At 45.5% G+C, this 25,569-nt stretch overlaps 1 protein-coding gene and 1 long non-coding RNA gene across 2 annotated transcripts in view; one reads left to right on the top strand and one right to left on the bottom strand.

Annotated features, from left to right (window-relative positions):
* Window positions 1-14,271, bottom strand: part of LOC308460234 — a 204,987-nt gene extending 190,716 nt beyond the window's left edge. The window contains exon 1 of the long non-coding RNA XR_013978512.1: window positions 12,375-14,271. This is a non-coding gene — a long non-coding RNA (uncharacterized lncRNA). The remainder of the gene's footprint in view (window positions 1-12,374) is intronic.
* Window positions 2,506-11,308, top strand: LOC308460193 (osteoclast-associated immunoglobulin-like receptor). Its single transcript, XM_080976274.1, has 6 exons — window positions 2,506-3,313; window positions 3,442-3,477; window positions 6,334-6,624; window positions 7,617-7,922; window positions 9,080-9,370; window positions 11,148-11,308. The coding sequence occupies exons 1-6, from the start codon at window positions 3,283-3,285 to the stop codon at window positions 11,255-11,257; spliced, it is 1,065 nt and encodes a 354-aa protein (XP_080832400.1). The 5' UTR covers window positions 2,506-3,282; the 3' UTR covers window positions 11,258-11,308.
* Window positions 14,272-25,569: the final 11,298 nt, after the last annotated feature.

The following is a 25,569-nucleotide window of genomic DNA, read 5'->3' as shown; positions in this document are numbered from 1 at the left end:
AGAGAGATTGTGTGAATAGATAAGGTTGCTGCTAAGAGCAGCTGCAGACACTCAGTGCAGTTCAGCATTTTTGCTTAGACTCCATTTAGCTCTGTATATAGTTTGTATGAAAGTTGTAGATAGAATAAAAGTAATTATTCTACAGAGCTGCTCTCCGCGTCGTTTATGCTCTGCTATACTCTGCTATACTCTGCTGTGCGACGACTGTCTTCTTGTGGAAGTGAATCCAGTGCTCACAACTCTAAGCTGTGAGTCCACAGCACTTTGACTTGTTCCTGTGCAGAAGGTGGTCTCTGGAAGTGCTACCCAGCTCGCCTGGCCCAGTCGGGGCTGAAGTGTGTGAGTCCAGTTGGTGGCACTGGCTCAAGGGCGGTGCTGACAGGCATTAGGGATCCAATGTATGACTGTATATACAAATATCTAGGTTTCATATTGGCAGATTATTGCAGCTATAAAGAAAGATGTTTGTTTGGTGGAATCTCTCAGACTGTTCTGCTTAGGTTCATTTAACTTTAGCCCCACTGGGGAAATGACAGCAAGGTGGTCTTTAACTAACACACACACACACACACACACACACACACACACACACACACAGGCAACTGTTGACTTCACATAAATCTGTAGACTGTGAGGCTTCTGCCACAGATGTTTTCAATGCCATTTTGCCTAGAAACAATAGTCAGGCTGTGGAGCCCCTGGCAAAGGAGAAGACTAGGGTTCTGGTTATGAAAGTGGTTGTGTAGAAGAGGAAACTTCAGCAGCTGCAGCATTTTTTTCATGTGTGTTTACCAAAGTTCTCTTTTTTATTTTTTGATGTGTGCTTACCAAAGTTCTCATGTTTTACACAGCTGTGACCATTATGGTAGTTACAACCTCCTTTTCTTACAGATGGCCACTCTAGTTTTGGGGGGGAAGGGGGGAGGAGGAGCCACATCTTGAAAGATCCAGATCTGCCTCTGACAGCAGAGGTACAACATAGCCACAAGGGCTAAGGGACCCCTGACCTTTAAGTCCAGTCGTGACCGACTCTGGGGTTGCGGCGCTCATCTCGCTTTATTGGCCGAGGGAGCCGGCGTACAGCTTCTGGGTCATGTGGCCAGCATGACTAAGCCGATTCTGGCGAACCAGAGCAGCGCACGGAAACGCCATTTACCTTCCCGCCGGAGCAGTACCTATTTATCTACTTGAACTTTGACGTGCTTTCAAACTGCTAGGTGGGCAGGAGCTGGGACTGAACGATGGGAGCTCACCCCGTTGCGGGGATTCAAACCGCCGACCTTCTGATCAGCAAGTCCTAGGCTCTGTGGTTTAGACCACAGCGCCACCCGCATCCTCTCAGCCATAAGGGCTAGTAGCCACTTAAAGCCTTGTCCTCTATGAGTGTGTCCAATCCGCATTTAAAGCCATCAAAGTTGGCGGCTACCACTGCCTCCTGTGGCAGTGAGTTCCATAGTTTAGCATTGCACTGCGTGAAGCAGTTTATCTGCTCTGCATTTTCAAATACTCAGCTTCCTTGGCTGTCCATGGGCTCCAGTGTGTGAGAGGGGTGTCTACTCACTTTCTCAATGCCATGTGTAATTTTATAAACTTCTATTATGTCACCTCTCCCTTTAAACAGTGGCAAATGCTGCAACCTTTCCACATAGAGGAGTCACTCCACCCCGATCTTTTTGGTTGTGCTTTTCTGAACTGAGCAAATAGCATTACCGAACCCAGTGAAAGCCAAAAGTGATCTAGTTTTCTCTCTCTTTTTTTGAAACGATTTTTATTTTACAAATGTAAATTAATTACAATATCAAATACATAGCCATAAAATGAGATTTCTCTGAACCTCCAGACTCCCCCCCCCTCCCAATCCCATTCATGGGTACTATTGTCAACATTTAGAAGAGGAATAAATGGAGGCAGTGAGAGATTTTACTTTCTTGGGCTCCATGATCACTGCAGATGGTGACAGCAGCCATGAAAATAAAAGACGCCTGCTTCTTGGGAGAAAAGCAATGACAAACCTAGACAGCATCTTAAAAAGCAGAGACATCACCTTGCCAACAAAGGTTCGTCTAGTTAAAGCTATGGTTTTCCCAGTAGTGATGTATGGAAGTGAGAGCTGGACCATCAAGAAGGCTGATCACTGAAGAATTGATGCTTTTGAATTATGGTGCTGGAGGAGACTCTTGAGAGTCCCATGGACTGCAAGAAGATCAAACCTCTCCATTCTTAAGGAAATCAGCCCTGAGTGCTCACTGGAAGGACAGATCCTGAAGCTGAGACTCCAATACTTTGGCCACCTCATGAGAAGAGAAGACTCCCTGGAAAAGACCCTGATGTTGGGAAAGATGGAGGGCACAAGGAGAAGGGGACGACAGAGGATAAGATGGTTGGACAGTGTTCTCGAAGCTACAAACATGAGTCTGACCAAACTGCGGGAGGCAGTGGAAGACAGGAGTGCCTGGCGTGCTCTGGTCCATGGGGTCACGAAGAGTCGGACACGACTAAACAACAACAAATTATTTCATAGTCTATGCTTTGTTTCTATCCATATTGTCCGTAGTATTTGTTACATTACAAGCGAGATTAAAATCCTGCTAATGTTTTCATCTGCTTACAGATGTGGTCTCCTAAATGAATTATACACTTTCCCCATTCTTTCTTGAATTTCTTGTCTTCTTGGTCTCTGAGTTTTCTGGTCAGTTTTGTCATTTCAGCCTAGGCTAACAGCTTAGTTTGCCATTTCTCTTCTTTCCGTCTCTGGGCTAGTAGCATCCGTGCTGCTGTTGTCGCATACATAAAGAGTCTTTTCTGTTCCTTTAGAATGTTGGTACTTATAATTCGTAACAGAAAGGCTTCTGGTGATATAGTTAACCTCTGAGGAGAACGCAGCTAAGGATAGCTCAGTTGCAGAGCACAAGACTCTTATTCTCAGGGTTGTGGGTTTGAGCCCCACCTTGGGCAAAAAACAAGCAAACTCCTACATTGCAGGGGGTTGGACTAGATGACCCGTCTGGTCCCTTCCAATATTGCAAGTATATATGAAAGCACATTATCTACTCCAAGCTCATTTTGCAGAATATGACTGCAGCGTGGTAGGAAAAAAAGGGAAGTGGCTTGTGAGGCACTTCCAGCGCTGCTCAGCTGTGCATCACAGAGTATCTGCACATCAAAGGGGTTGCAGTGTTGCAGAGCCATGTTGCAGCCTCCCTCCAAGATCTTCATTCCGGGGACAGCACACATATTGGGGGACGCAGGACACTGGACTACAGGGCTAGGCGGTCCTTCATCATGAGGCTCTCTTTCAACATCCTCTTTATCGGTTGGTATCTCAGATCAAAGGGTGAAGGGACTGAGGGTTGTGCAACGGCCGGGTGGAAGGACCAGAGACCCAGTTGTGGTTCCTGCTGCTCAGCTACATTGCCGCTAATGCAATCATCTCCTTTCCAGGATTCCTGCTGGCTGGACAGTGGCAGATCTCTGGAGGTGAGTCTCTTTGGGTGATAAATATGAACAAGGGCCCAGGGGGAGATGGATGGGGGGCAGAATGGGAGCGAACTGCAATTATTTCCCCCGTAACCAAATCCGACTTCCTAACATCTGCATAATCACCACAGAGGCCTACCAAACGTTCTCTGATCTGTACAAATATTAAAGGTACAGGAACCTTCCATCCCTATTTGGATCCCTTCCAGTTGGCATTCAGGTCTCATCATGGGACTGAAACTGCCTTGGTCGCACTGGTCAATGATCTCTGGGGAGCTAGGGACAAAGGTGAGAGCTGTTTCCTAGTTCTGCTGGATCTCTCAGCGGTGTTTGATACCATCGACCATAACATCCTTCTGGACCGTCTTGAGGGGCTGGGAGCTGGGGGCACTGTTATGCAGTGGTTCCGCTCCTTTCTCCTGGGCCGTGTTCAGAAAGTGGTAGTGGGGGATGAGTGTTCAGACCCCTGGGCTCTCACTTGTGGGGTGCCTCAGGGTTCTGTCCTCTCCCCCATGCTTTTCAACATCTACATGCAGCCGCTGGGAGAGATCATCAGGGGGTTTGGCTGGGTGTTCATCAGTATGCGGATGATACCCAGCTCTACCTCTCTTTCAAATCAGAACCAGTGAAGGTGGTGAAGGTCCTGTGTGAATGTCTGGAGGCGGTTGGAGAATGGATGGCGGCTAACAGATTGAGGCTGAATCTTGACAAGACAGAAGTACTGTTTTAGGGGGAAAGGAGGCGGATGGTTGTGGAGGACTCCCTGGTCCTGGAAGGGGTAACTGTGCCCCTGTAAGACCAGGTGCACACCCTGGGAGTCATTCTGAACTCACAGCTGTCCATGGAGGCACAGGTCAATTCTGTATCCAGGCCAGCTGTTTACCAGCTCCATCTGGTACGGAGGCTGAGACCCTACCTGCCCGTGGACTGTCTTGCCAGAGTGGTGCATGCTCTAGTTATCTCCCGCTTGGACTACTGCAATGCACTCTATGTGGGGCTACCTTTGATGGTGACCTGGAAACTTCAACTAATCTAGAACGCGGCAGCTAGACTGGTGATTGGGAGCGGCCACCGAGACCATATAACACTGGTCTTGAAAGACCTACACTGGCTCCCAGTACATTTCCAAGCACAATTCAAAGCGTTGGTGCTGACCTTTAAAGCCCTAAATGGCCTCGGTCTAGTATACCTGAAGGAGCGTCTCCACCTCCACCGTTCAGCCCAGACACTGAGGTCCAGCGCAGAGGGCCTTCTGGCGGTTCCCTCGCTGCGAGAAGCCAAGTTACAGGGAACCAGGCAGAGGGCCTTCTTGGTAGTGGCACCCGCCCTGTGGAATGCCCTCCCGCCAGATGTCAAAGAGAAAAATAACTACCAAACTTTTCAAAGACATCTGAAGGCAGCCCTGTTTGGGAAGCTTTTAATGTTTAATAGGTTGTTGTATTTTAGTGTTCTGTTGGAAGCCGCCCAGAGTGGCTGGGGAAACCCAGCCAGATGGGCGGGGTATAAATAATAGATTATTATTATTATTATTATTATTATTATTACTTCTTTTTTCCAATTAGGTAATCTTTTTTTTAAAAAAAAAAAATTTGATTATACAAAAAATAAAATTGTAACAATCCAAATGCATATTGATATACTATACAGTGGAACCTCGGTTGTCGAACACTTCGGAAATTGAACGTTTCGGCTTTCAAACGACAACCTGGAAATGAATGGTTTTCGAACACACCTCAGAAGTCAAACAGCTTCCAAGGCATGTTTCTCCCATTTTTCAATGGATTTTGCCAGCTGGCAATTGCGCGTTTTGGAAGTCGAACATTTGGGAAGTCGAACGGTCTTCCGGAACGGATTACCTTTGGCTACTCTGAATCTCGAGACTTCTCCCCACCTGCTCCATGGGTCCAATTGTCAACATTTACAACTGCATATTATTTCATAATCTATATTTTATACCAATCCATATTATCCATGGTATGAACCCCATCCCTATTTCTTTGCCTTAGACAATCTACACACAAAATGCAATTCCCCCAGTGTAACCTTAGACTGAGCAACTAGACATGATGGCAACCTTCTCCCTGCACTGCCAGAGGCAGGATACCTCTGAAGAACAGTTGCTAAGAATCACAAGTGTGGAGAATGCTCTGCTGCTCTCAGTCCTGCTCCTGGACTTCCCACAGACATCTGGTTGGCCCCTGGGGGAACTTGCATGACAAGCTCGAGTAGCTGCAGTAGAAGAGAGTGCCTTCTACCAACTCATTCTGATAGGCCAATGAGGCGGCCATTACAGAGGACAGTCCTCTCTTTGAAAAGCTGTCCAAGTTCAGTTTTGAAAACCATAAGAAAGGAAAGCAGGAGGGGTCTTGAAGTTGCCCACCCACCGTGAGCAGCTGAACAGTGGAATGAGCAGACACACAGCTCACCTGACCACAGTCTTCCCCACTAGGGTGAAAATAATGCATTTTCATTTAAAAATTAGTAATTACTGTCCTACCTTAGTTCTCTAATGGAATCTGTTCCGGAAGTCCGTTCAACTTCCGAAAACGTTCAAAAACGGAGGCGTGGCTTCTGATTGGCTGCAAGAGCTTCCTGCGCTCAATCGGAAGCTGCGCTGGACATTCAGCTTCCAAAAAACTTTCGCAAACCAGAATACAGTACTCACTTCCGGGTTTGCGGCGTTTGGGAGCCAAAACGTTCGAGTCACAAGGCATTTGAGAAGCAAAGTACGACTGTATTTATAAATGTGGATCTTTACATATAAATTAGCATGTGGTAAAGTCAGGGCCTTCATTTGTCTTCCTCTTTGGTGATCCATCTTCCAAATCTCACCTTTGTTCTCCTGTTTCGGTCCAGGACAACATTACCCTAAACCTTTCATCTCAGCGGTTTTCACAAATGTGGTCAGCCTGGGGGAAAATATCATCTTAGGGTGTGCAAGTAATTACCGTCAAGATGCAATCTACTATCTTCACAAAGATTCACAAATTACTAATTCAGCATATTGGAAGAGTGAGTGGCGTGCAGCTGTATTTCAGATTTCCAATGCAAGAATTTCAGATGGCGGAACCTATACATGTAGATATTGCTTAATTTATGATCAACAGTGCTCATTTCGTAGTGATCCTGTCAAAGTCTATATAAAAGGTGAGAGCCTGGCTTAGGCTTTTTATGCTATTTTCACAACTGACATGTAAGGGGAAGGGGAGAGAGGGAGAGAGACATTATGCTGGCCATCAGGCAATGGCTTTTTCCGCCTGCCTCGTCCCTCCCTCCAGCCCTAGCAGCCTTTTCCAGATGATGACTTTAAGAACAGCAGAAGCTGCTGGGAAGAGACTTAAACAGCTATCTGACTTTTGGAAGACAGCTGAAGGCAGCCCTTTCTAGGGAAGTTTTTAATGTTTGATGTTTTAATGTGTTTTTAATATTCTGTTGGGAGCTGCCCAGAGTGGCTGGGGAAACCTACCCAGATGGGCGGGATATAAAAAATATTTTGTTGTTGTTGTTATCAAGAGTTCTCCACTAGTACTAAATATTGCAGAAATGCCATGAATTCAACAGAAATGCCATAAATTCCACCTAATCTCTTAACCAGTGCTTTTCTTTGAGGGGGCAAAAGGGTACCAGTTCTGCGTGCCCTTAAGTACCTCCAGGAAAAAGCACTGAGAGTCTTAAATAAAAATTGCAATCACACAGTTAGATACACGTGATATTCAGTGTAGATGCAGATAAGACTAATGATCCCAATTACTTGGTTCTTAACTCTTTCTACAGCGTTCATTGAGATAGGCAGCAGAAATGTACAGTAACTCAGCTTATAAGATTTCCTGGATCTGCCATGCTGAACTGCAGCAAACAGTAACTCTTCTCAGGAACCCGTCTCCCCCCTAGCCTGGCCAATGATGGGTGTTGCAGGCGTGTGGAAGGTGCCAGGTCACCCATCTCTAAACTGAAGTTGTAAACAAAAAACTTAGAAGCATCAAGATCTTATGAACCTTTACCCTCCGATCCATCCTCGGGATTTTGCATTCTCCCAGAACATGCAAACCTCTCCCATATGACAGACTGTTGCTTGGGGCTGATTTGAGAAGGCTGAACTGCGTCTTTGAAATCCCACCCTTGTTCTCTTCCATGTGCAGGAAAGCTGCATCCCAAGCCTTCCATCGCAGTGAATTCAGCTGAAATGCTTGCCGAAAAGGGGAATGTCAAAATCAGCTGCAAGGCAGAAGACGACTTACTGTTCTTGTTCTCTTTGTTTATACAAGTGGGTGCAAATAGGCAGCAGAGAAATCTGACAGAGAAAACAGCAACAAAGGAGGCTGTGTTTGCCTTTGATAATGTCCAAGAATTCCAAGGGGGTCTCTACCAATGTAGATATTGCTACATAACAGCCTTCGTTGAACTGTGCTCAGATTTCAGTGACAGCCGACGCATCAACAGAATAAGTAAGGTTCAACATACATCCTCCTATTGTCACAAAAGGGTCTAAAATGGGAGTGTTCTGCATTTTCAACATCTGTACATCCAGTGGAGAATTTGCATAGAATAAAATATGGCTGGGATTGAAGGAGGGAGTGTGGTGTGCATGGCTCTGAGAGCCAGTGTGGTGTAGTGGTTAAGAGAGGTAGACTCGTAATCTGGGGAACCAGGTTCGCGTCTCCGCTCCTCCACATGCAGCTGCTGGGTGACCTTGGGCCAGTCACACTTCTCTGAAGTCTCTCAGCCCCACTCACCTCACAGAGTGTTTGTTGTGGGGGAGGAAGGGAAAGCAGAATGTTAGCCACTTTGAGACTCCTTCAGGTAGTGATAAAGCAGGATACCAAATCCAAACTCTTCTTCTTCATCTTCTCTTGGAATCTTCTGAAGAAAGCTGCAGGAAGGTGTTTGTAGAATCTGTAGTGTTAAAATGGAAAGGGGTCAAACCATCGCAAGAGGTGTTGAAATTTTGGCAGGTTGGATAGTTACAATGGAATGGTCTCGGTGGTGGAGTGCACATTTTTATTCTTATTTATTTATGATTATTACTTTGGATAGATAGATAGATGATGATAGATAGATAGATAGATAGATAGATAGATAGATAGATAGATAGAGATAGATGATAGACAGATAGATGCAGACTAGGAAGGAACCTTTTACTGTTACTGGGTCCTAGCAAGTGTGGCCAATGGCATGTAGGTCCGTAACATCTGGAGGGCCAATAATTCTCTACAACTGCTCTAGACATTTTTAACTAAAGACAAAACAGTAGCAGTCCCTACGTACAACCATTTTTTCATAAGCAAAGAGCCATTCTAAGCATTTTTTTATTATGTGTTAAAAGTCAGTTTGTTTTGTTTTGTTTGTTTGTTTGTTTGTTTACTGAATTTATATACTGCCCTATACCCAGAGGTCTCAGGGCGGTTCACAGAAAAAGATCACCATATATAAAATGAAAATAAAGACAGTAACCCAAATAACCCCCACCTACCGCCCCAAAGAGCCACATTTTAAAAGGGCATAGTTCTAGTTTGCAGATATTTCTGCTGATCTGATCAAAAGCAGCAGTGCAGGGGAAGAATATCAAGCCATACCCTTCTCACAGTGTTTTATTTGCACCCAGATTCCAGCCTGTCCAAACCCTCCATCAAAGTGCTACCCGACGAACGTATTTCCCCAGGACAGAATATCACCATTGAGTGCCAGGGGCCAGAAAAGGGTCTGAACTTCTCCCTCTACAAATCCGGGGAACTGATAACATGGCAGGTGACGGAGTCAGAGAGAAACAGAGCCGAGTTCCCTTTCTTCAACGTGGGGTTGGAAGATGAAGGGAACTACACCTGCCAATATCACCGCTGGGGAAACCCCTTTGTCTGGTCAGAGCCAAGTAATGCCACGGAGCTGGTTGTAAGAGGTGAGAAGATTGGTTGGGTACTTGTCTTTCCCCTGCCGTTCAAGTCTCACTTCCTGTTGTGTAGGAGGCAGGAGCTTCAAGGGGCCTGAGACTCACACTGCAGGGAGGAGGGAACCAGCTTCTTAGTCTCTGTCTGCACGACTTCTCTAAAAGCAGGAGAAAAGTTTCCTACTTTGCAGTGATACAGTTGCAGATGTTCCACCTTCCAAATACCAGCTCTCTTTCTTCTCCAGGAGACCTTTCTCCAAAGGTCTTCCATCTTTGTGAGGCCCAGTCCTCTCGTCATCCCAGGGCATCTCTGCTGTGCAGCTGGCCTTCCCTGACAAGGGTCTCATCCCACCTGTGTTCTCTGCCAACTAATCTCCTGAGTAATGGCATACAGTGTACCTCGGGTTAAGTACTTAATTCGTTCTGGAGGTCCGTTCTTAACCTGAAACTGTTCTTAACCTGAAGCACCATTTTAGCTAATGGGGCCTCCCGCTGCTGCCACGCCGCCGGAGTAAGATTTCTGTTCTCATCCTGAAGCAAACCTGAAGCGTATGTAACCAGAGGTACCACTGTATTGAACAGCACTGGGCCTGTGAGCATTAAATGCCCATTTGCAGATAGTAAACTCAGTCTTTTACAGCAGAATGCAGCAAAGCAACTGTGGTTGGAATAGTAACATCAAAGGTTTTATTTATAAAGCAAATAACAAAACAACAAGACGACTCTCACATCCATCTTCTTCATCAGAGGAGCAGAGAGAGAGGAGAGAGGGAGGAGACATTTAAATAATTCCCATACTCATACATCAATTAAGTCATTAAAGGCAACCCGCAACATTATGCAATGTGAGAAGGAGACATTACAATACTAACACCCTCCCCCTTTTCATGGTAACATTGCCTTATCATCTAGTACATCTGTAACATCTTTACATATAGACCCAGTTGTTGTTTATTTACAACCTTCAACAACAAATCTGCGGATATTTCTTAAATCTGGGTTGGGGCTGGTATGAGGGAGCTTTCATCCTGAAGGGATGATCAGTGCTTGTTCGGACCTTAGATTTAATTTTGCCTTCCTGCTCAGCCTGCTACAATTTGCGTGTTTTGTGTCAGCCAGCTAGATGAGATAGTTTTCTTATTTTCTTGGCTTCTGAGCCGTCCTAAATTGTGTAACCATGTGAAGTTTTTGCTTTTAACAAAGTTTTTTAAAACAACGGGTTTTCTTATGAGAACTGACTTTGGCTCGAGTTACTGAGCCTCCCAGCTGACCCCCAGGCAGTGCTGAACCTGACCTTCTGCTCTCTTCAGCCAGAACCACCCAACCAATCCATTGGTCAACGAAATTTCAAGCCCACATTATGGACCAGTCATTCTGAATGGAACGCCCAGCAAATGACCAATCATAAACTGACCACTTTTGGATGCTCCTGCAGTGACATAAAAAACTGAAACGCAACATGTGTACCTGCCATCTTCTTAGCAACAGGGAGCAACTGTGACAGTGGAACTTTGAGTTGGTCCACTGCTTGCAGACTTAGTATGCTTTGTATCATCTCTCTGGTTCTAGTCAGAAGTAAAAAACAAGTGGAGTAGATTAGAAGACTGCTTCCATTGGCCGGTAGATCCAGCAGGCTGTTCTTATGTTCTTAGAAATCAGAAGTAAGTCCCACTGAACTCAATGGGGCTAAGTATGCTGAGGGCCACAGCCTTGAGACCATCTCCCTCCTCACCCTGCCTTCATCACAACCAACAATTGAGTAGTAACTCTTCTCTGTCTCACTCTACAGCAAACACTTCTACATCCATGGAGATCAACATCCGCCTGGGAGTTGCTGGCTTGGTCCTGCTTTCCTTGGTGCTGATCGTGGCTGAGTTCATGTGCAGCAGGCAAGGCTGAGAAGCTATGTCTCAACTCAATTCCACAAGTCAAGACCCTTCCGCGAGGCATCCGAGACAAGCAAAGCCACAGGAATCCCATAGAGACTGGTTTCATTTCTTGTTCATCTGAAGGCCAAATTTCTATGCTGTGATAACACCAAGGAACCTTTGGGAAGTGGCTGGGGTGGGGTGAGAATACTAGAGGCTTCTGTTTCTGTGTTTTGTTTGGAGTTTTGTTAAAAAGTTTGGACAGGGCCGTCTTAAGCATATCCGGCGCCGTGGTGCAAAGATCCTTGCAGCAGCCCCCCTCCCCCCGTTTCCCAGAGTTGTCAACTTCCTTTTTTTAGGGAGGGAAGACCAGCAGCAGCAGAGGAACCTCTTGGGACGGGATGCGCTGCCGGCGACGCACCCAGCTTTGTGGGGCTGAAGGAGGAGGGCAACGGTTGGAGGCGCGGCTCCTCCGGCAGGGAAGAGGCGGAGGCTGGATGAGGCACCTCCCAGCTCAGCTGGCTGCTTCGGGCTGCGGTGGCCACGGCAGGCGGAGGCTCTGGGTGCAGCGCTTGCATGGTGGAGGCGGGTGAGGGCAGCGAGCGGGCCGGGGGAGCCAGCCCTGTGGAGATCCGTGGTGCCTGATGCCCAGCTTGAAGATGAAGATGGCTAGCAGGAGGGGTGCTGCGCGTTCCTGCACCTCAGCCCGTTAGGCGAGCGAGCGGGCATGCACCGAGCGAGCGAGGGTTTGTGCACCACTTCCGTTTTCGCCTTCTGGCACTCTGCAGAATTTGGCGCCTACAGGCTAAAAGGGAAAAAACGGAGCCGACGCTCCGCGGAAGCTGTTCATGCACCTTCGCTCACTCAGCACGCTCATTCAGTGTTCCCGGGACTCTCACCTGGAACCCTCCAAAACTTGGTGCCCCGGCCCCCCACACCACTAGCATCTATGGGTAAGACGGCCCTGAGTCTGGAAATGAAATGAAATACAGTGGTACCTCGGGTTAAGTACTTAATTCGCTCCGGAGGCCCGTTCTTTACCTGAAACTGTTCTTAACCTGAAGACCACTTTAGCTAATGGGGCCTCCTGCTGCTGCTGCGCCGCCGGAGCACAATTTCTGTTCTTATCCTGAAACAAAGTCCTTAACCCGAGGTACTATTTCTGGGTTAGCAGAGTCTGTAACCTGAAGCGTATGTAACCTGAAGCGTATGTAACCCAAGGTACCAATGTATTCCAAGTTTAATTGGCAAAGGCAGGGGACAAGGTTTATTTTTTTGTCATAAATAGTTTATCGTGCAGCTGGTGCATGTGACCATGTGGAAGGGTGTACAAGGGGAAGGAGTGCCCTTCCAGACGCTCTGGCGTGCCCTGGGAGACTTGCTACACTTGCTGCCGCATTGGCAAAAACTAGTGAAGAAAGAAAAAAGGGGGTAGAAATTCCTCTGCTGTCCTGAATTTTGGGATGTAACCCCCGTCCCCCATTTTTTAATCCATTCTAGAAATTGTGGATGGGAAATACAAATGAATCTTTGGGTTAGTACAAGGTTATTTTAACAAAATGCTAACCGTGTCCCCCTAGTAAGAAGCACGGGCAACAGACAAATATCTCACATTGTTGGAGAAGTGCTCCGATCCAGGCATGGCTTCCCCACGCCTTTCACAAGGACCAACCAACCACCGTTTCAATACAGTCTGTTCGGATGAGCTCCTCTAAGCGGGGGCAATAAAAAGATAGGAGGAGAAACCTGCGAGGTGAAGAAACAAATCTGTCTTTAAAGATTTCACACCCAACTGAGATCAGATTGATGAATGGGCCAAGTATCTGCTGTGGGAGGGCTGAGCTGTTCTACAACAGGGATGGGATGAGAATATGTGCTGGTGCCTTGAATCTGAACATTGCCCAAGTCATGTGCAGGCAATCTAGCTGTGGACATGCCCTGCATTCATCTGCAGAAGGTCTTGGATATACATATGGTTTAGTGCTAGGAAATAATTTCACTTGTGAAGGGCAGAAGCTTCTCTCAGCCTCTGCCAAGGAAGATATGTCTATGGAGAGAAGTGCAGGTCTAGAAAGCAGAAAACATGCAGAAAACTGCTTGAACCCACGCTTTCTAGGTGTGGGATTGCAGAAGTGAGGGAGAGCCCTCAGCCTCAACCTTGTCTGCCAGTATCAGCCCCATAATCTTTTCTCGCCAGTCTTTCCTTGTAGTTTCAGGGACTCCATTCCTCAGGTGCCATTTCCCCCAGTCTATTGAAATTGATGTTTCTCTTCCTTCTGACTCAAAAGGTGTGTTTCCCTACAACTCATCAGAATAATTCTAGGCAGATCACTTTTGGTATGATCTTCTGGGAGTCCTCTCTTGTTAATAATTTAGATAAAACCACATGTTCGTATGAGATTATGATTTAGTGCATCCCTTTCAGGTACACCACCAGTTTCTGGTCATTCCACATAAGCTGGTCACTCCATTTCCAGCTGCCTGAAAGGACTGGTGTTAAGTTCTTATTTTATTTTATTGTAAATAAAATTTTATTGGTTTTACAATTTCAAATTCAACAATTATTTTCCATCCAAAAAAAGAAAGAAAGAATGAAAAAAGAAAAAGAATGAGAAACACAAAATATCCAACATGGAATATAAGAACTAAAATAAAAAAATAAGAAATTTTTTTAAAAAAATCTTTTCAGAGGTTCTCTTTAACCTCCTGACTTCCCTCCATTTCCTTTCCTAGTTCATTGAATATATATATATTCTGCATAATAATACTTTAACCTCTTTTTTTCTTATTCTTGTTGTTTTTATCTGAATTACATACCATCGGTTTTCATTGTTTCAGTTCAAATTTCCTTCCATAAACTTTATCTTATTTAACTATTTGCAAGTGTTTACCAGGGATAGGCAACCTAAGGCCCGGGGGCGAGATCCAGCCAAATCACCTTCTAAATCCGGCCCGCGGATGGTCCAGGAATCAGTGTGTTTTTACATGAGTAGAATGTGTCCTTTTATTTAAAATGCATCTCTGGGTTATTTGTGGGGCATTGGAATTCGTTCATTTTTTTTAAAAAAAAATATAGTCCGGCCCACTACATGCTCTGAGGGATGGTGGACTGACCCACGGCAGAAAAGGATTGTTGACCCCTGGTTTAGTCTTAGCCTGCCAATGTTTCTACTTATTTACAATATTTTTGTACATATACTAAGGTTACCAGACATCCCCATTTCCTGGGGGCAGTCCCCGGATTTACAAATCAGTCCCCTGACAAAATCCATCTATTTAATAGGAAGTTGAAAAGTGTCCCCGGACTCATAGAATCATAGAGTTGGAATAGACCACAAGGGCCATCGAGTCCAACCCCCTGCCAAGCAGGAAACACCATCAGAGCACTCCTGACATATGGTTGTCAAGCCTCTGCTTAAAGACCTCCAAAGAAGGAGACTCCACCACACTCCTTGGCAGCAAATTCCACTGTCAAACAGCTCTTACTGTCAGGAAGTTCTTCCTAATGTTTAGGTGGAATCTTCTTTCTTGTAGTTTGGATCCATTGCTCCGTGTCCGCTTCTCTGGAGCAGCAGAAAACAACCTTTCTCCCTCCTCTATGTGACATCCTTTTATATATTTGAACATGGCTATCATATCACCCCTTAACCTCCTCTTCTCCAGGCTTAACATGCCCAGCTCCCTTAGCCGTTCCTCATAAGGCATCGTTTCCAGGCCTTTGACCATTTTGGTTGCCCTCCTCTGGACACGTTCCAGTTTGTCAGTGTCCTTCTTGAACTGTGGTGCCCAGAACTGGACACAGTACTCCAGGTGAGGTCTGACCAGAGCAGAATACAGTGGCACTATTACTTCCCTTGATCTAGATGCTATACTCCTATTGATGCAGCCCAGAATTGCATTGCCTTTTTTAGCTGCCGCGTCACACTGTTGGCTCATGTCAAGTTTGTGGTCAACCAAGACTCCTAGATCCTTTTCACATGTACTGCTCTCAAGCCAGGTGTCACCCATCTTGTATCATTTTTTTTGCCCAAGTGCAATACTTTACATTTCTCCCTGTTGAAGTTCATCTTGTTTGTTTTGGCCCAGTTCTCTAATCTGTCAAGGTCGTTTTGAAGTGTGATCCTGTCCTCTGGGGTGTTAGCCACCCCTCCCAGTTTGGTGTCATCTGCAAATTTGATCAGGATGCCCTTGAGTCCATCATCCAAGTCGTTGATAAAGATGTTGAATAAGACCGGGCCCAAGACAGAACCCTGTGGCACCCCACTAGTCACTCTTCTTCAGGATGAAGAGGAACCATTGATGAGCACCCTTTGGGTTCGGTCAGTCAGCCAGTTACAAATCCACTGAGTGGTAGCATAGTCAAGACCGCATTTTACCAGCTTCTTTACAAGAATATCATGGGGCACCTTGTCAAATGCCTTGCTGAAATCAAGGTAGGCTACATCCACTGCGTTCCCTTCATCTACCAGGCTTGTAATTCTGTCAAAAAACGAGATCAGGTTAGTCTGACATGACTTATTTTTCAGAAATCCATGCTGACTATTGGTGATCACAGCATTCCTTTCTAGGTGCTCACAGACTCTTTGCTTAATGATCTGCTCCAGAATCTTCCCTGGTATTGATGTCAGACTGACTGGGCGGTAATTATTTGGGTCCTCTCTTTCCCCCTTTTTGAAAATAGGGACAACATTTGCCCTCCTCCAGTCTGCCGGGACTTCGCCTGTTCTCCAGGAATTCTCAAAGATGACTGCCAGTGGTTCTGAGATCACATCTGCCAGTTCTTTTAATACTCTTGGATGCAGTTCATCTGGCCCTGGAGACTTGAATACATCTAAACTAGCCAAGTATTCTTGTACTATCTCCTTAGTTATTCTGGGCTGTGTTTCCTCTGCTGAATCATTTGCTCCAAATTCTTCAGGTCGGGCATTGTTTTCTTTATCGGAGAAGACTGAGGCAAAGAAGGCATTGAGGAGTTCAGCCCTTTCTGTGTCCCCTGTTTGCATTTCACCATCTTCTCCTCTGAGTGACCCCACTGTTTCTTTGTTCTTCCTTTTGCTACGGACATACCCATAAAAGCCTTTTTTGTTGCTTTTAACCTCTCTAGCAAGCCTGAGTTCATTCTGTGCTTTAGCTTTTCTTGCTTTGTGTCTACATGTGCTGGCTATTTGTTTGAATTCCTCTTTGGTGGTTTCCCCCCTTTTCCATTTTTTGTACACATCCTTTTTTAATCTTAACTCAGTTAAAAGTTCTTTAGATAGCCACCCTGGCTTCTTTAGGCACCTTCCATGTTTCCGTCTCATTGGTATTGCCTGAAGTTGTGCTTTTACTATCTCCCTCTTAACAAACTCCCAGCCATCATGAACTCCCTTTCCTTTTAGTATTACTGTCCATGGGATCTCACCCAGCACTTCCCTAAGTTTTATGAAGTCGGCTTTCTTAAAGTCAAGAAATTGAATCCTAGTATGCTTGGCTGCTCCTTTCCGCTGTATAGTAAACTTCAGAAGAGCATGATCACTCGCGCCTAATGATCCTTCCACTTCTACCCCACTAACCAGGTCATCAACATTGGTTAGGACCAGATCTAAAATGGCTGTTCCTCTTGTTGCTTCTCCCACTTTCTGGACAATGAAGTTGTCTGCAAGGCCAGTGAGGAATCTGTTTGACCTTATGCTCTTGGCTGAGTTTGACATCCAACAAATATCCGGGTAATTGAAGTCCCCCATTACTACTATCTCCCTTCCTTTTGCATGCTTGGCCATCTGTTCCAGGAAGGCATCATCTATGTCCTCCGTTTGGCTTGGGGATCTATAGTAAACTCCCACAATGAGGTCTCTGTTATTCTTCTCTCCCTTAATTTTGACCCAAATGCTCTCACTTTGGCTTTGAGGTTCTAAATCTTGGATCTCTTCACAGGTATACACATCCCTGACATATAACGCCACTCCTCCTCCTTTCTTGTCTGGTCTGTTTCTCTGAAATAGATTGTATCCCTCCATTATTACATTCCAATCGTGGGACTTATCCCACCAGGTTTCAGTGATGCCTATTATGTCATATTTAGTTTGCTGTACCAAGAGCTCAAGCTCATCTTGTTTATTTCCCATGCTTTGCGCATTAGTGTACAGACATTGAAGTCCATTAATCATTCCCCCGTGTCTCTTATTTAAGGATTTTTTCCTCCCACCACTAGGTCTGCGTGCTGTTTGCTCCATTTGGTCTATGACATTTGGATGATCATCTTCATCAATTGATAGACTCCTACCTTCAGGAGCACTATCTCCCTCCCCCACATTAGTCAGTTTAAAGCCCTCCTGATGAGGTTTCTGAGATTTTTGGCAAAAACATTCCTCCCAACCATTGTGAGGTGCAGCCCATCGCTTGCCAGAAGTCCATCTTCAAGAAACTGCAGTCCGTGATCTAAGAATCCAGACCCATTGGAAAAAATCTGGTAACCTTAACATATCCAATTAATGCATTCATTGAGTTAAGTTCTTGTTTAATCCAAGGGCAGCTCTTGATGTTCTGGTGTTTATGTAAATAATATTGCATATGTATGTAATAATATTAGATTAATTATGGGAAATTTATATTTGTAAATGTGTAGGTCAGTATAATATGTGAATTAAGGTATGGGTTGGGTTGGGTTGGGTTGGGTTGGGGAGGGGAGGGAGTGTGCTTGGAATGTTGGAAGTGAGTGGTGATTGGCTCGGAGTTTGCAAAGGAGTTTGATAGCTGATGGGAGAAATTTAGAGAGTTGGCTGAGTTTGGAGTTGAGTTGCACTTGGAGCTAGAGTTGGATGTGGACATGGAGAGAGTATTTGGATAGTAGCGTGGCTGGTTTGGTAGAGTAGGGTCGCTATTGTTGTACAAAATCACTATACTGCATGCACATATTGGGATGCATGTAGATAAATACATCTCACTCACAGAAATAGATAGCCATTTCTATAAATTCCACCATTCACTCATGAACCCCATTTTATACAACCTGAAATATTATTCCTATGAAATCCCAAGCCATTAATTTACATTACAGACAGCGCCTCCACAGGCCACCAGCGTTACAGCATCCCAGTCATTTGACAGCGCTAACGAGCTAACTTGGCTTGTCTGTCAACGCTGTGGGGTGCCCAGCTGAAAGAGGAAGGTATTGATTTATGCCAGATAAGCTCTATCACTGGTTCTCCTATGCAATAAATGAAAACACACCTTTTTAAAAAGGAAAATAGATGACAAAACGAATTGGAAGTTCTTTCCCCCCCACTTCCTTTGTGAACTTTTGCAGCTGAGAAAGATCCCTCTTCTGCCTGAAGCTACCCTGTAACCCAATAATAGATATTTGCAACTATGTTTGGAATAGAATCACAAATGTAACTTAATTTTCAAACTAAAAGTCACTGTAACACATGCAAATCACAAAGGTACATTTATTTGCCAAGCTGATAAACATTGTAAACCCTTCAGGGAAACATTGAAACATATCTTCCTCTCGCTCAGCCTCCAGAAACATGAACTGCTAGACTTCTAATCTGCCTTCAGAAAAGTGGTCTTTCACTTGTAGGCTCACCTCACTAGCAGGGCTCCAGAACACTTCAGATTTTGTTGTTTTGAGTTTCTTTAGCTCATCTTGGCCTGGAATCTTAACAAGTCACAGTTTGACATAATATATTGGGTGCTCAGGGACTCAACTTTCTTCTTCAGTTTCAATTCCACCCTTCGCTGTGGGGCGAGCACTGAACAACAACAACAATAAAATTTTATTTATACCGCACCCTCCCCAGCCAGAGCCGGGCTCAGGGCGGCTAACACCAGTAAAATTACAATAAAAACATAATGGGGGGTGGGGAACCAATTTAAAATACAGGTTAAAAATACAATTTAAAAGGCAGCCCCATTTTAATAGTAGCCCATAGATCAAAACCATAAGGGGAGGGAAACATAAGGGTCAGACTGAGTCCAAACCAAAGGCCAGATGGAACAGCTCTGTCTTGCAGGCCCTGTGGAAAGATGTCAAGTCCCACAGGGCCCTAGTTTCTTGTGACAGAGTGTTCCACCAAGTCAGGGCCAGTACTGAAAAGGCCCTGGCCCTAGTTGAGACCAATCTAACCACCTTGCGACTTGGGACCTCCAAAGTGTTGTCATTTGTGGACCTTAAGGTCCTCCGCAGGGCATACCAGGAGAGGTGGTCCCGTAGGTACGTGGGTCCTAGGCTGCATAGGGTTTTAAAGGTCAAAACCAGCACCGTCAGCAGGAGGAGCATAAGTATTGTGGCAGCAGCGATAGAAGAGGCAGCTCCTTTTCTGTTTGTTTGAAAGGGAAAGTGCAGCAGCAGCGACCACAGCAAAGCTCTGGTCTCGGGCCACAATGTTTAGACTCAGCATCCTGCTCTGAGGACATCCCCAGTATCTGAGTGGTCTGTCTTGCATCCGCTTAGATGTGCAACTCTCTCTTCCTCTGTCCCAGTTCAAGAAATAGCTTTCTCTCTCTCTCTCTCTCTCTCTCTCTCTCTGTTTCATTTCTGCCCTTTCTGTTCTTTTTGGTTTCCTTAATTCTAGTGCTATTCTTAGGTTAATTACTGTCAGTGCTCAAAGGGGAAGGGAAAAAAGGAAACAGTCAGCCTTGGGAAATACCATCCTACCTCATTTGGCTTTGAGCTCTGTTGAATACTTTCTTTGAATATTTTACTCTCCAACCTAGCATGCCATTTCCTTCCCATTCTTCCTCCCTGCACCCCATATTTTCAGAGAGCAAACCTGCAGGAGAGGTCCTTTTCATTTGACTTATGTACGGTAGCCTGGCTCTGCCAGCAGTTTCTGGGGAGTCTTTTTAAGCATCTCACATGCCTCAGGCACCAAAAAGCCCTCAGAGGCCTTATGGGAAGAGAGGGGAGTGGCAACAGCCAAACTTGGTCCCTCACCACCATCTGTTCAGTTGTTTGCCACCTGCCCTCAAGATTGTGCCCAAAAGTGGCTCACAGAATATCAAGCAAACAATAAGTATAACTGTCAGGGAACTGACATCGGAGCCAGAGGCGGAGGGAAGGCTCTCAAATGATGCTGGAGAAGGGCCCAGCAGGGAGAGAAGAAGCTCCGCAGATGGGGAAGCAAATCAGCGCAACACCAGGGATAAAGAGGGGCTGATGGGGGAATCGGCGAGAGGGCTCCCAGACTCTTCACCGGACACCAGCGGGGAGAGCACGGGTCCCCCGCTACCCACGCCCACCCTGCGCAGAAGATTTCCGCGCAGAGAGAGTAGGAGGAGACTGGGTGTCAAACAACTTTTATGTTGGAAAAGATTTAAGAAACACCCACTGACGGATTCTGCTAGCGACTGAGGCAGCCACGAAGTGAAGGGCTGCCCAGACTGAAAGGTTTAGCAAGGCAACAAAGCCTGGAGAGGCGGCAACTTACGCACGAGCAACCCATACACATTACAATAACCATTCAAAACATATTAGAAAATAGAAATAAGAAGGTAAAAATCAGTCCATAAAACCATAGTGTAAAACCATGCAAAAAAAGCAACCCTAATTTAAGGGTCTAAATTAAACATTATATGAAACAATATTAATAAGCCAACATAATTAAATAACTGAAACTGAACGGCTGAGAAAATGATATCAACACAAAAATGGAAGAACACCATAGAAATCACCACCCTGTTCCAGATCCTGTTCCTGTATCCAACGGTTTGGTTACTGGATTCAATCTATACCATCCAAGGATCTCACCCCCATCTCCCAGCTCCCTGGTTCTTATGTAGAGGGGTCCTTTGTCCACCATTATCATGGACTTTCTTAGCCAAATGGCAACCAATAACTTTCCTTCCACACTCTCCCACCAAACTACGTATTGGTGGGAATCTTCCCTCGTGCTGGAAGATGGAATGTTTCTCTGCAACCACAAAGACTTGGATCGGTTGCCGGGGGAAATGATAGTAGAGATTTGTCACATTTCAAGTACACCTCAAAACTACCTTACACGAAACATAGAACTGTAGACTACAGTCATACCTTGGAACTCAAATGAAATCCATTCCGGAACTCTGTTCGATTTCCAAAACGTTTGGCAACCAAAGCACGGCTTCTGATTGGCTGCAGGAAGTTCCTGCAGCCAATCGGAAGCTGCAGAAGCCCCGTCAGACATTCGGGTTCCAAAGAACGTTTGCAAACCGGAACACTCACTTCTGGGTTTGAGGCGTTCAGGAGCCCAAATGTCCGAGTACAAAGGTGTTCGGGATCCAGTGTATGACTGTATATACAAATTTCTAGGTTTCATATTGGCCGATTTTCACAGCTATCAAGAAAGATGTTTGTTTGGTGGAATCCCTCAGGCTGTTCTGCTTAGGTTCATTTAACTTTAGCCCCATTGGGGAAATGACAGCAAAGTGGTCTTTACACACAGACACACACACACACACACACACACACACAGAGGCAACTGTTGACTTCAGATAAATCTGTAGACTGTGAGGCTTCTGCCACAGATGTTTTCAGTGCCATTTTGCCTAGAAACAATAGTCAGGCTGTGGAGCCGCTGGCAAAGGAGAAGACTAGGGTTCTGGTTATGAGAGTGGTTGTGTAGAAGAGGAAACTTCAGCAGCTGCAGCATTTTTTGGATGTGTGTTTACCATTATGGTAGCCACAACTTCCTTTTCTTACAGTTGGCCACTCTAGTTTTTGGGGGGAGGGGGGAGGAGGAGCCACATCTTGAAAGATCAAAATGTGAGCAGCCAAGAATGATCCTGGTCCTCAAGGCACGTATCCCACGGTATAAAATCAGCCAAAGTCTCATTCCATTATGCTGGCGAGATTGCAAACTTCCTGGAATTACTGTACACCATGTGGCGGTGCTGTCCAAAGATTGTTCCCTTTTGGGAAAAGGTTCTCCAGACCATAAACCAGATTATGGAATCAGACCCCACAATAGCACTGTTATCTTATTTTCCTTTAGATGCCCAAGGAAAGTGTAAAATGTTATTACCCATGTGTTAGCTGCTGCCAGATTAAGAATGGTCATGTACTGGAGGACTCTCAATGTAAATCTCTTTGAAGCTTGAATGTCAGAGGTATGGGATTCTATACTTAATAATAATAATAATAATAATAATAATAATAATAATTTATTATTTATACCCCACCCATCTGGCTGGGCCTCCCCAGCCACTCTGGGCGGCTTCCATAGAACCCAAAAATACAGTAAAATATCACACGTTAAAAACTTCCCTTAATATGTCTTCTGAATGTCAGGTAGTTGTTTATCGCTTTGACATCTGCTGGAAGGGCGTTCCACAGGGCGGGCACCACTACCGAGAAGGCCCTCTGCCTGGTTCCCTGTAGCTTTGCTTCTCGCAATGAGGGAACCGCCAGAAGGCCCTCGGCGCTGGACCTCAGTGTCCGGGCAGAACGATGGGGGTGGAGATGCTCCTACTTAAGGACAAACTAACAGCCTTACAAACTTTTATTGAATATGCACAAACCGTCAAGCATGGCTTCCAGCCACCAGCAACACACCAAACATTAAGGAATATCACTTTCATCCCACTACTGTATATCCAGTGAACCACAGCTGGCATTGCTCCTGTTATATTTTTCCCATTTTTGTGATGGTTCTGTACTCCCAACCTGTTGTTGTTGTTGTTATTGATATTTCTTTTCTCTTTTTTCAGATCCAATTCATTTGTAACTGAAAATCAATAAAATACATTTTTTTAAAAAAGAAAAAAAAGTCACATCTCTAATGCTGTGTCATGTTGGGGAAAGTCAAATATTAAGGAAGTTGCCTCAGGAAGAGGAGTGGCAGGGGAAACGCAAACACCAGTCCTATGAAGAGATCCTCTTTCTGTAAGATTAGGTAAGGGGGCCTGTGGCAGACGAAAGGCGACACACACAGTCATTTGTCTTCCTGTAACTACAGGCCCTGGATTAGTCAAATGAGAATGTGCAAACTCCAGAGGGAAACATGGTTAGCTCCAGGCTCCTTCACCACTGTGGCAGCCACTCATACTCTGGGTTAATTTTCTGAGGCATTCTTGAGAATCCTGGCTCTCCCGCTCTCTTCGTCTTGCCCCTGCCACAGAACCACATAAGACAAGCCTGCTGGATCAGGCCAATGACCCATCAAGCCCAGTATCCTGCTCTTCTTACCTTGTCCAACTAGATGCCAGTGGGAAGCCTGTAAGCCAGAAATGAGGGGAGCAGCACTTTCCCATTTGCTATTGGCAACAACTGGTATTTAGAGGCATACCTCCCGTCCACTTCTGTAATGAGATACATGAATAATGTCTCTGACAGTAGAGGTACAGCATAGCCATAAGGGCTAAGGGACCCCTGACCATTAGGTCCAGTTGTGGCCGACTCTGGGGTTGCGGGGCTCATCTCGCTTTATTGGCCGAGGGAGCCAGCATACAGCTTCTGGGTCATGTGGTCAGCATGACTAAGCTGCTTCTGGTGAAACTAGAGCAGCGCACGGAAACGCCATTTACCTTCCCGCCGGAGCGGTACCTATTTATCTATTTGCACTTTGACGTGCTTTCGAACTGCAGGGACTGAACAATGGGAGCTCACCCCGTCATGGGGATTTGAACTGCCGACCTTCTGATCGGCAAGCCCTAGGCTCTGTGGTTTAGACCACAGTGCCACCTGCATCCTCTCTGTCATAAGGACTAGTAGCCATTGAAAGCCTTGTCCTCCATGAGTGTGTCCAATCCTCGTTTAAAGCCATCAAAGTTGGCGGCTATCACTGCCTCCTGTGGCAGAGAGTTCCATAGTTTAGCTATGCACTATGTGAAGCAGTTTATCTGCTCTGCATTTTCAAATACTCAGCTTCCTTGGGTGTTCATGGGCTCTAGTGTGTGAGAGGGGTGTCTACTCACTTTCTCAAGGCCGTGTGTAATTTTATAAACTTCTATTATGTCACCTCTCCCTTTAAACAGTCGCAAATGCTGCAACCTTCCCACATAGAGGAGTCACCCCACCCCACCCCCCTGCTAGTTTCTGTTTCTCACTGAGCAGCTGCGTGGAGTCACAGGACTCTGTTTACATTCCTGGGATTCCATGCTATTGGAGTCTCACGGGAAAGGGAGACGGGATGTGACGTTAGTGGTTTCCTGTTTCCTTTGTTTCTTTGTTTCAGTTGCTCTCTGCTCTCACAGGGAGAGGATGTATTTTTCGTTACTCTCTGCGTAGCTAGAAAATAAAGCATAGCAATGTGGCTCATACTATCTCATCCTTCTGCGTGCTGTTTTGATGCTCTGCTGGGACGACGTGCCTGAGGCCTTATTAAAGGATCAGGTCGTCAATTTACCATCGGGAGGCAATTCCGAAGATGAGCCTTATCAGCTCGGAAGAACGGAGATCCTGACACCCACCCCCACCCCGATCCTTTTCTGAACTGAGCAAATAACATTACCGAACCCAGTGAAAGCCAAAAGTGATTTAGTTTTCTCTCTCTTTTTTTGAAAACATTTTTATTTTACAAATGTAAATTAATTACAATATCAAATACATAGCCATAAAATGAGATTTCTCTGAACCTCCAGACTCCCCCCCCCAATCCCATTCATGGGTCCTATTGTCAACATTTACAAGGGGAAGAAATGGAGGCAGTGAGAGAGTTTACTTTCTTGGGCTCCATGATCACTGCAGATGGTGACAGCAGCCATGAAATTAAAAGACGCCTGCTTCTTGGGAGAAAAGCAATGACAAACCTAGACAGCATCTTAAAAAGCAGAGATATCACCTTGCCAACAAAGGTCTGTATAGTAAAAGCTATGCTTTTCCCAGTAGTGATGTACGGAAGTGAGAGCTGGACCATAAAGAAGGCTGATCGCCGAAGAATTGATGCTTTTGAATTATGGTGATGGAGGAGACTCTTGAGAGTCCCGTGGACTGCAAGAAGATCAAACCTATCCATTCTTAAGGAAATCAGCCCTGAGTGCTCACTGGAAGGACAGATCCTGAAGCTGAGGCTCCAAGACTTTGGCCACCTCAGGAGAAGAGAAGACTCCCTGGAAAAGACCCTGATGTTGGGAAAGATGGAGGGCACAAGGAGAAGGGGATGACAGAGGATGATATGGTTGGATAGTGTTCTTGAAGCTACCAGCATGAGTTTGACCAAACTGCGGGAGGCAGTGGAAGACAGGAGTGCCTGGTGTGCTCTGGTCCATGGGGTCACGAAGAGTCGGACACGACTAAATGACTAAACAACAAAAAATTATTTCACAGTCTATGCTTTGTATCTATCCATATCGTCCGTAGTAGTTGTTACATTACAAGCGAGATTAAAATCCTGCTAATGTTTTCATCTGCTTACAGATGTGGTCTCCTAAATAAATTATAAACTT

Source organism: Podarcis pityusensis (genome assembly GCF_964106645.2).
Source record: "Podarcis pityusensis genome assembly, chromosome: 13".
NCBI lineage: Eukaryota > Metazoa > Chordata > Lepidosauria > Squamata > Lacertidae > Podarcis > Podarcis pityusensis.
The sequence above is the reverse complement of the archived record's forward strand: the minus strand, read 5'-3'. Positions and strand labels throughout refer to the sequence as shown.

What these genes read in the sequence shown, in the direction of transcription:
- LOC308460193 (XM_080976274.1), top strand. Translation starts at nt 3,283, where the DNA reads ATGAGGCTCTCTTTCAACATCCTCTTTATCG. An exon ending in TTTCAACATCCTCTTTATCG is followed by an intron (nt 3,314 to 3,441) that starts GTTGGTATCTCA and finishes TCTCCTTTCCAG; the next exon opens with GATTCCTGCTGGCTGGACAG. An exon ending in TGTCAAAGTCTATATAAAAG is followed by an intron (nt 6,625 to 7,616) that starts GTGAGAGCCTGG and finishes TTCCATGTGCAG; the next exon opens with GAAAGCTGCATCCCAAGCCT.